The sequence below is a fragment of the Ixodes scapularis genome, unplaced genomic scaffold, assembly GCF_016920785.2.
Source record: "Ixodes scapularis isolate PalLabHiFi unplaced genomic scaffold, ASM1692078v2 PGA_scaffold6__148_contigs__length_123643588, whole genome shotgun sequence".
Classification (NCBI taxonomy): Eukaryota; Metazoa; Arthropoda; class Arachnida; order Ixodida; family Ixodidae; genus Ixodes; species Ixodes scapularis.
In genome coordinates, this window is record NW_024609881.1 from 76767636 (window position 1) to 76778917 (window position 11282).

The 11282-nt window shown below is 45.4% G+C and overlaps 1 protein-coding gene across 1 annotated transcript in view; it reads right to left on the bottom strand.

Annotated features, from left to right (window-relative positions):
* LOC120839840 (hydroxyacid oxidase 1-like) overlaps positions 1-8790 on the bottom strand; it is a 47812-nt gene extending 39022 nt beyond the window's left edge. The window contains exons 1-2 of the mRNA XM_040210205.2: positions 8714-8790; positions 6029-6183 (exon numbers count right to left, since the gene is read on the bottom strand). Of these exons, the coding sequence (XP_040066139.2) occupies positions 6029-6183; positions 8714-8790 (232 nt within the window). The remainder of the gene's footprint in view (positions 1-6028; positions 6184-8713) is intronic.
* Between the last annotated feature and the right edge of the window lie 2492 nt (positions 8791-11282).

The following is an 11282-nucleotide window of genomic DNA, read 5'->3' on the forward strand; positions in this document are numbered from 1 at the left end:
AAGACGACCGAGAGACCATACCTGGCCGCTACCTTTTTCAGGTTATGGGACAAGCCGTGGTGGTACGGGATGACATGCACGCGCATTTTTTCTTTTCGCCTCTGCTCATTACTACCAGTTTTCTGCTTCTGTAGCAAGCGCACACATACAGCAGAGACCAAGTTCATTTATTTCTAAAATCATGAACCAACTAGCCCGCCAAAAGGTGTTATTAAAAGATTCAATTCATCTACAGTTCTGGAAAAGAAAGTCAGGTCAATGCATGGTGTCTCAAAATATTGGCCAGGCTCTTCAAATTGAGCGCAAAAATCGGTTTCTTAACCTATCACGCTACGCTTTTGTGCAGCGTTGCCCACAGGTGGTGCATTTTTTCGTTGCCGCCAGTTAGCGACTTGACCGCTTGCGCCATCTGTTGTCGACCGTGTCAAACGGCGCCCTATGGTTTGAAAACCGGCGGCTTAGCTGCGTTTCCATAGGACTGAAGACTTTCTCTTTGTTTATTTTTCTCCAGGTAAGTTCGCTCTTTGCACATTTTACGGGAAAAATGCACCATCTGTGGACAACGCTGCAGGAAATCGTAGCGCGATAGGTTAAGAAACCGATTTTCGCGGTCGATTCAAAAAGCCTGACCGCTATTTGAAACGCCCTGTATGTTGGTTGACCTGACTTGATCTGTCGTTTGCGCGTATTGATGCCGAATACAAATATTGGTTTCCGTAAAAGCGGCAACGCTGCTTTGTGAACTGCGCGACCGTTGTGATTGCAACCATGGTTTTAATACCGAAAGGTTACCTACACAGGAACGAATTTGCGAGCACTTTCGTTGGAGGCAATGGGACGTTCGGATCGCATCAATTTGTCCAGCTTCGTTCCCGTCATTTTGCTTCGAAAAGAAATAAGCTCAACGTTTTGCAATGCACCTGGCCTGCCAATACGAATATTTTCAGGTCGCGTTTTAGTTGTGCGTCATGACGCTCACCCACCTTTGCTCGCGGATGCCATGCGAAAAAAAAAATCAAAAATAGAAAAGCTGGAAAAAGTACATCTTCTTCAGGGTTTAAGATAGACAGGTGGTGAAACGAGAGCCAAATGAGCGACCGGATTGTGTCCCCCTCGGTTTTCTCTTTTTTTTGTGGCGCCATCTATGTGGAGCACCGCGAACTCTCACTCCAGGTGGGCGAACGCTGGCGACCGGTTAAACTGACGGAGAAGGTTTCTCGTGGATTTTTAATGGAGAACAGTCGTGCTCTCAGTTTATTTTGCGCACTCTCCCATGGAGTTCCATGCAAATTCGATTCCAATTTTTTTCTTCTCGCCGCAGCGCCATCTGTCGCAAATCGGGGGTACCCGCAAGCCACCCACAAGCAGACGAGTACACAATCCGGTCACGGCGCTGCGGTAGGTTTCTATAGGCCGTTTCCCCACCTGTCTATCTTACACCCTGATCTTCATTTTGTTGATTGTTTTTCTTTTTTTTTTTAAGTCTTCTCGGTCGTTTTTATTGCACTTCGACAGACGCTGACAGTCGCTTGTACCGGAGTGTGGCTCGTGCATGATGGAACGCTAGAACACGCTTTCATGGTGGCGTCTTGCAAGCGCTGCAGACGTTTTAAGACAGGAGCGGAAAGCGGAGAGCAAGTTCGTCTGCTTCGTTTGCAGGGGTTGTAGTGACGTCAGAAAAACGCCGAGCTGTGATTGGCTCTGATTGAAGGATAGTCAATAGACCTCGAAGCAAGCTGCATTATGGTCTACCCACAATCCTCCAATCAGAGCCAATCAGAGCCCAGTGTTCTGACGTCACCACTACTCCTGGAAAAGAAATTTGCACTCTCGGTAGCAGACGGACGAAGGCGAAAACGGACGCCGACGCGCAGCTTCCATATCCGCGTCTGGGCATGGCAGACGACGATAGACGATGTTGTGGAATAGCAGTTGATGCCGGAGGGTGCCCCGCGTCTGCTCGCACGACCAGCAGGCGGCGGCAGACTTCCGGACCATTTCAGACTAGATGCACCGGATGTCGGTAAAATGGAAACACTAAAGGCTTCCGAGCATATTCGGTCGAGCAGCCAAGCCAATCCAGTGGTTATGGGAGGGGCCACGGATCTGAGACCGGGGCTTAGAATGGACCGCGACCTCCACCTAAATTGCACCAAGCGTAGATATTGCACCGAAAAATGTGTTGCATTAAAATTTGGGTTTGGGCTAGTTGGTTCATTACTGAATAAAAGGTTGATAAGCGCGAACACACGAGGACTTCACTCTCAACTGAGTTCAGAGTGAAGCGCCGGTCCTTTCGTCCGTGTTTCTTTATTGTCTTCGTTTGTTCGCGCTTTTTAACCTTCTACTCAACAAAAAATAATGTTGGTGCAAAAAAAGAAAGCCTTTTTTTATGAGATTTTTTTTTCTTCACTCCAGTGTTCCGTTAAGCCCGACCGCTTTCCTCACTACGAAGCGACGGAGCAAATCAAGCGGCGCCAAAATGTGCATCGTCACGTCGCTCGCCGTCTTCGTGCATTTTCTGTCGCAGTTTAAGCCATTCACGCGGAGAAAAAGAGCTTGAAATCGAGGCGCATTCAAGGTGCGTGGTTGGTTTAGTCAGTGATATACTCTATAGGTATACAACGCGCGAAGAAGACAAGCGTAATGACCATGCACCTTTGACGCTGATTGGTCAACTCCGTGGGATCGCAGCGCTGGCTGCGGTCGGATCTCATGTAGAACAAGATATACAGGTACACACGCACAAAAAATACTCAATTGTATTTGCGATTTATACGTAACGTGTGACCAGGCATGAAAGCAGTAATCTTGAAGACGCCGCATCACGAAATGTATGCCTATTTCAATGAAGCGTCGCGTGAATAAGTTTGGTCTTCCAGGAAACAAACTCTCATGATTATCTATGTGTGTGTAAGAGAGTTGGATAAAATAATGCTGGTATGGGAAAGCAAGATTATGTCTTTTAGAGTGCAGTTTTAAGGCCCCCGCTTCCGGCTTGAGTGGCATCGGCGTCCCCTCGCGCGTTGCATTATGGGAGGTTTCCCCGCTAAAGATAGCCGGAAAATTTTCCTGCTAAATTTAGCGGGGAAGTGTGTCCACTAAATTTAGCGGGAAATTTTCTTGTTAAAGTTAGCGGGAAAATTTTCCCGCTATAATTTGCGGGGAAATCGACGTCACGTGACCTCTACACCAGTTCAGTTCCCTCGCTAAATTTAGCGGGAAAAGTGACGTCACGACTTTGTGTCACGTGAGTCATGAACAAATTCAGCGGCGGTAGGAGAGGACAAGGAGGAAGGAAGAGGAGGAGTAGAAAGAGGGAGAGAAGAGGAGGGTAGGAGGAGGAGGGAAGAAGAGGAGGAGGAGGGTCATATCCTCCCCTTCGTACAATCTCCTTCTCCTCCTCAAAAGCTGCGTTCTAGTTTCGCATTACAGAAATTTGTAAACGTCTTTCAATTTTTTTTTTTTTTAATTTTCGTTCTCAAATGAATGTTTTATTAATTTTTAATGAAATACTAACTTTATGTTGTACTTAATATCCGCAAAAATGTTTCTTTCTTTTCCGATTAGTTACATCAGTAGAGTGCCTTCAAATTGTAACGCAGCCTTCAAATGAGATATTGCGCATTATTGATTAAGATGATAGTTACTCTTATTTTGTTTCATAAATGGGAAACTTTGTCACTTGGACTTTACGCGTCACATAGGCAACACTTGGCTATCCGGTCGTGTGATAAATTTGAGGAACCATCTAAGAACGTAAAGATACGCTACCCTTATGAGCATTCTGATTTCCGGATCCGAAAGAAAATAGCGAGAATTCTGACGCCAGGCTCAAAAGACGTCGAAATTAATAGTGGTGAGTGCGATCGGGCAGAAACTCGCATCTAATAACTTCATAAATTTTCCGCTTGCCGCAAGACTGACAGAACTTTTAGAGGAAACGTCGTCTGCTCACGTCACATCCCGCCCAAGTCACACGAGTTATCCCCTAGTTATTCCGGAGTGCACTCGAGCTCAGAAGTTGTCAAGTTTGTGCCGTCTCGCCGTCTCGTTGCGTCAAGAGAGGTGCTCATCTGAACTAAACAATTATCCAACCATTCACAATAAGAGGTATCTAACTACAGGGTGATCCCCTAAAATAGTATGTATCGCCGAATATTTAGTTTCCACTCAAATGCAGCGGTAGCGTCTACACACCATGCTTAAGTTGCAGAACGAACTGTTATCTTATTCAGGGGTTAGAACCGCATTTCGAAAAGTTTCATTTTGAAAATGGTGGCGACGAAGTCCCCGAATACATGAGGCTGAATGGCGCAAACCACCGGGCACGGGCTCCATTTTCAAATTTCAAGCTGCATAAGATTACTTAGAACATAAAATAACCTGAGCTTTAAAACTTTCGAGCCTCGCCTGGACCGCTAGCTTTTTCACTTGGGTGGAGACTTAAGCGTTCGGCGATGTGCGGTTTATTCTTGCGGTGACAAAAACACTGTACATATTTTATTGGGGACACGCTATACTGAAATCAAGAAATATGTGCCGAATGAAATTGGCGCAGTATTAAATGGCAACGCAGTGCTTGCAAAACGTATACGGAACACGCGAGCTGTGGGTTTTCTCGTGAAAGTGTTATTCTGTTGGCAGCCGAGCAACGGTTTTCTGGCGTAGCACCTGAGAAACCATCCCAAAATGCTTCGTCAAAGAGCCGTTGTTCGACTTCCTCCGGAATGGCCCTGCCGTGAGGAAACACACAGATCGCATGTTCGGATGAAGTTTGGTGAGCGCTGGGAGCGCGCTGTCTTCCGAGTGCATAGCGTTTATTTACTGCATTCTCGCATACGCGAGATGATATCGGGCATTGTGTTGGCCCTGAGAACTGTTACCTATTTCCTATCGGGAAACGGTCAAGTCTTGAATGGAAAGGGAAGCTTCGGACAGCAGAATTTCAATCATCACATTGCAAAGGGCTGTGTTGGCAAACGTGTCGCTGCCGTTCCGGTGCCATAAATAGACTTCCCGTTTGAAGGATATTCAAAATATCCTAGACTGATGAACGAAACGTGCAGCCAGGGAGAATACCTCGAACTCGCGAAACGGAGAGGGGTTGTAGCGGGAACATTTGTCTTGATACATTTAATAAACTATGCCTTCCGGAGTAACGAAAACAGAGCCATATTGGCCATCTTGGAGACTAATGGGGCCGTGCAAAGATATGGGATAAGAATGTATCTCAATTTACACAACCTTAGTGGCAGTAGTGAACCTATGTGTTCACGCACGCAACGTCACTGACCATGAAAGCTACTTTGTCGCTCCGCAATTTCAAGGACAAAAACGTACGTTTCCTTTCAGTCTCTCTTTTGCATAACTTGATGAGAAAATTGTGGGTATCGGATTGTTGGCGTTGTCGACAATGCGTGATTTCCAAACTTTCGTGATCAAGCTTTCCCATCGCCGTGATGACGATATATTAAAATGCGGCTCGCACAGTTGCGTGCCAAGTTGCGTGCACTGCGTGAGCACTGCACGATCACAAGTTGCGTGCACTGCGTGAGCACGCAACTTGGGATCGTGAAAATCAACGGCTCGACTACGCAAAGCCTCTCCGCGTTGAGGTCATTCGTGGAGTGACATTTATTCCCGTATACCTCGTTCCAGGTTAAGAGAGGTAGAGCAAAACTAAACCCGCAAAGCTCTTCACTGTTTTCACTTTAGCACAACGAACGCTGTAAACCAGTCCCTCATCGCCTCCTCTCCCTCCACTCTGGCGTTCGCTCTACTAAAGTGAAAAGAGTAGACGGCTTTGCGGGAGAAGCTTGTCCCGCTTTTCGTAACCTTAAGCAGGGTAAGAATATTTCGTGTAAAATTGGCGGCAGCGCAGTGGCACTTGAGTGTCTAGAAACAACCCGCTAGCTGCGTTGATTCCACCACTTTTGTTTCCTGCTTCCAAAGATAGTTCCCCGAAAACTATGTTTTGGGGACCAGGGGGATCTACAAGTTCTACAACAACTCCTGGATCGCTTACCTCTAGCGGTGGCGATCTCCCCGTCCGGGTGCCACCGCTTATGGAGGGCTGACGGCGAGATACAAACCGGCATGGAGACTTTCTGGTCCCCCAGCAGGGTTACCTCTAATCGGCGCTGGGTAACGTCCCGCAGTACCCTCGGCAATAGGCGCAACCTGCGTGTGAAGAAGAATGTACTAACTGGGGTTTTCGCGCCTTCTGGGTAAACTCTATTGCAACATAGGTATTACTTTATTAATGATAACAAATAAGTTTTTTTATGCAAACTGGGATAATGCTACGATAAACGAAGCACAACAAAAACCATTATGCATCATCGCTTGAACAGTGGATCTTTAGAAACTTTTTATTTGTTAAAAGCGTAAACGAATGCTGTAGAGGCTGCAAATGTCTGTTCTTTTTCTAGCGAATATTTTAATATTTGAACGTGGTTTTACTTTTAACATACCTACCGGGATCGCAGTACGCTCAACATAAATTAAATGAACAACTTGAATATTAATATCGAATTCGTTTTACAAATTTAAATACCGCAAATATGCAACTGTGCATACATTCACATTTACAGTCTACCATACTGCCGCCCTACCAAGCGTAAGCTTTCTCTCAGGGTTAACAGGATAATGATTACGATAGTTTATGAGCAGGTTGGGGTTTAGTGATGACGATGGTTCGAACGCAGAGAACCCAGAAACCCTGAGCCCCATCCCTGCCTCCGTTTGTTTTGATTTGTATGATTAATGCATCTACTTCCTGTGGCCTTCCCCTATTGCCTGTTTTGTGCTGAAGTCTACAGATAAGCAGGTGCGGCGCGCAGGCTACATTTTTTGTACAGAACGTGAACCAATGTCACCGTATTCGAAAGGCAGACCGGCATTGGGCTGTCTAAACGTTCAAGTTTGACTTCACGATGTTGTGCATTATGAATACCAGGGCACTACAGACTGAACCTCTGCGTGTTGACATACACCTTCAACTGCAGCCAGTCGGTAATGCCCTGTCCCAAAAAAGCGAATTTCTTAGAGTTTTTTCCTCCTCCACTGTCAGATCCTCGAAACACAAGAAGGGGTGTGTCGTTTGATTTTTTTTTTTTTTTGTATTTCAGTCATATAACTGCGAGAAATGGGAGTATTTTATGGGAAATACGCTATCATGTGCCTCTTCTGCATTGCACAGGGTGCGGCCCTTTTCAATGAGAGGCCTTAGGCAGAAAACCCGAAAACCCTGAGCCCCATCCCTGCCTCCGTTTGTTTTGATTTGTATGATTAATGCATCTACTTCCTGTGGCCTTCCCCTATTGCCTGTTTTGTGCTGAAGTCTGCAGATAAGCAGGTGCGGCGCGCAGGCTACATTTTTTGTACAGAACGTGAACCAATGTCACCGTATTCGAAAGGCAGACCGGCATTGGGCTGTCTAAACGTTCAAGTTTGACTTCATGATGTTGTGCATTATGAATACCAGGGCACTACAGACTGAACCTCTGGGTGTTGACATACACCTTCAACTGCAGCCAGTCGGTAATGCCATGTCCTAAAAAAGCGACATTCTCAGAGTTTTTTCCTCCTTCACTGTCAGATCCTCGAAACACAAGAAAGGGTGTGTCGTTTGATTTATTTTGTATTTCAGTCATATAACTGCGAGAAATGGGAGTATTTTATGGGAAATACGCTATCATGTGCATCTTCTGCATTGTACAGGGTGCGGCCGTGAAAACTTTCACATTTGGCACGCCCAGCCAAAAACGAATTTCAAACGTACATACCTGAAATTGGGCACACGAACGTCTTTTATTCCAAAGTTTTTCGCCTTTTTTTTTTTTCAGACGTCAACTCGGGAGTAGCCAATTATTAGAAAGACAGCAAAAATGGCAGATGTGCATTTCCTATGGCCTATACGCGCCCGTTCGTCGTCTGCAATCTGGTTCGCGACGCCGCTCCCAGGTGGCGCACTGGACGGAAAAACGCGGGAAACGCCGCACGAAAGCCTGGCGTTGGGCAAGATAATCTGGATGAAAAGTGATTTTAACGAAATATATCAACGATTGTTGAAATTACCTGTTTCAAGCCCAATTTTGGGAAATCGTCATGCAACCAAGACGACACCATGATGCGATGAGATCACTTATTAACAGCCCGGAATTGCAAGTGGTGCTGCTACCGTTGCAGGCAAGTTCGTTTTGAGATATCATTTCATTCTGATTTTTACAGGGCCACTGTAAGTCATAAAGTAACATTTTTTTCATACACTTTGGTTTTAATTAACACACATGTTGCAAGACATATTTGTAAAAAAAAGAAATCAAATTAATTGTACAAGATTTACGGTGCGAGAGTAATTTCGGCGAGCGGGCGATAAAATGGTAGGTATTTGAGAGAGATAGTCGTCTTTTTGCTGGTTTCCCATTGGCACCTCTATCAACAGCCTCTACTATGCTCTCCGCGTGCCGGAAGCAGCACGAGAGACAAAAGTAAGAGGGAAACTAGTAGTTTAAATTCCGTCAGGAAGTGGAGGTTGTGCGTTCATTCAATTGATTATTCTTGAAAAATACATCCTCTGCTACGCCTTTTCTGTCACGGCGATTTGAAAATATGTTGATGCTGCAGCGGCCCTTTAAAAAACTAGGGTTCGCTCATTTCGATGTGCCTGCTGTTCACAGACACGCAAAGCCGAAGTCAAGCATCGTACACCAGGAAAGCCATTTCGCGCATCCCATCGTCGATCTCGAGAAACGCGCCCTCAATTTTTGCTTCGAACTCTTCCATGGTGAAGATCCTCTTCTAGTATACAAGTCCTTTTATAAATCCTCATACGAAAAAGCCGCACACATTTAAGTCGGGGGATCGTGGAGGCCAATCCATATACTCTGATCCCCGACCCATCCACCGCCGAGGGAACGTGTTATTGAGACATGCCCTCACACTCTTTGCGTGTTGGGGAGCCGTCCTATCCTGCATGAATATACAGTTGTTGTTTTTTTTTTTGTTTTTTTTCCATGTGGTACGTTCCAAGTTCAGGCAGCATTTCCATTTTCTGCGTGTCCAAGTGGGCATCCGCGTTAACAATGCCATCGAAAAAAAGGGGCCCAGTATGCCTTCACGCCTAATCCCACTCCACAGTGTCACCTTCGGTGAATGGAGATGCCGTTCGTCCACGATATGAGGGTTATCGCGAACCCATATCCTGATGTTCTGGCGGTTCACACGTCCATCAAGGTGAAAGTTTGCTTCGTCACTAAATAGAATAAATTGCAGGTGCACCGGGTTGCTCTCAATTCGCAACAACACCGCCTTGCAAAATTCTAAACGTCGAACGTTGTCGCCGTCGTGCAGGGCTTGGACAACTTGCATCCTGTACGGGCGCGAATTATTCTTCGTACGATTTTTTCCGAAATTCAAAACAACCTGGCTGCTCGTCTTGTTGACAATTGCGGGTCGCTCTCGAAGACAGCAAGCACAGCTTCAGTGAGCTCCTCATTTTTCAGCAGGATCTCATGGTCACTGACTAGATTCTTCTTTTTAAAGTCTTCTCCGCTCTCGAAACGATCCGCCCCAGTCAAAATTGTCGGGCGCGAAGGCAGGCGTTTATGAAATGCAGTGCGAAATTTTCGTTTTGCTGTGGCCACCGAGTTCCGCTCCACGTACCACTTCACTGCCTGCGCACGCTCATTTGCCCAGTATTGCAGCATCGCAGGGCGGCGCGGAAGATATTGTGATAATAACTGCAGCAGATAGTGCAACAAAAACAATAAATTGGAGCAATCAAGTTGCCTCAGAAGCGGCACTCTTGATTCTCACCGGGAACGGACCCGTCACCAGATAAGCAGACAACAAAGGAAGACACACTCTCGTCTGCTTTAGAATATATTTTTATTAAACGAGGGCGTCCGCCAGTTTCTAAATTTCAAGTAAAAGGGCATAATCGTTGATATATTTCGTTAAAATCACTTTTTATCGCGATTATCTTGCCCGACTCCAGCCTTTCGTGTAGTTTTTCCCGCCGGATGGATGGATGGATGAATCCGGCTGAGCCCTTTGGATCGGCCGGTAGTTTACGCCACCTATAGCCATTTTGTTTTACCATTTAAGTTTAGAATATTTAAATATGAAAACTATATTCACTCCGCACTGAAAAGAAAGTAGGCTATAAAACCCCCTTGCCATCAGTTAATAAGAAAATACCTAGTTTTCTCTCGCTTTCTCCCACCATTCACTTATTCTTTGCTTGGTAATCTCTACTGTCTTGAAATCCACTCTTCCTTCGCTCCCTCTAAAACCAAATGACTTTATTAAATCTATGTTGTCTTCGGTAGGCATAGGGTGAAGCCCTTTACAGTAGAGTATCAAGTGCTCAGCCGTCTCGTCCTCCTCTCCACAAGCAGTGCACACCGTATCCATTTCCTGGTACTTCACTCTGTATGTTCTGGTTCGCAAAACACCCGTCCTCGCCTCAAACAACAATGAGCTTCCCCTAGAATTGTCATAAATGCTTTCTTTGGCAATAACTGTTTTGTTTAATCTATAGCTTTCCACAACCGTCTTTGTCTGCAATCCCTCTAGCAACCGATATCTTTCTGTGGCCTTAACTTTCTTCTTAACTGAGACCTACTCCTCCGTAACTCCACTATAACCTAAAAACCTTCCTCTTAATTTCCTAGTGCGCTGTCTCCACTTTGTGTCTATACTACTCATGTATAAATAGTTGAAACCTTTTGTGCCCATTGCTCCCCATTCATTTGCCTCAACCGATCCTCAAATTCTATCTTGCTCATAGCTTCCCCGCTCTCAAATCACGCCCATCCCATGTCTCATTGTACTCCCTGGTTTGGCGTTTTGCAATGTGCCCCCAAAGCCAGCCTACCTACCTACTCCGCGCTGTTTTATTTCTAGTCTTGCATGCACTTCGGATTTAATGCATAGCACTGCGTTTCCAAAAGTCAAGCCAGGCACCATGACCCCTTTCTAAATCTCTCTCACCACCTCATACCTGTTGTAATTCCAAAGTACTCTATTTTTCCTTACAGCTGCATTTCTGTTGCCCTTGCCTATTATATACTTTTCATGCTCACTGGGATATTCTGCACCAACACATATCCACACTCCTCGATACTTTTATTTACTAGCTATCTTAACTGTAATATTTTGTATCTTCAGCCTCTCAACTTCATTATCGTTCAAATCATGACTGCTGATTTTTCAATACTGAATTCTAAAACTAATTCCTCTCCTTCCCTATAACAGATGCTCATTAATTCCTC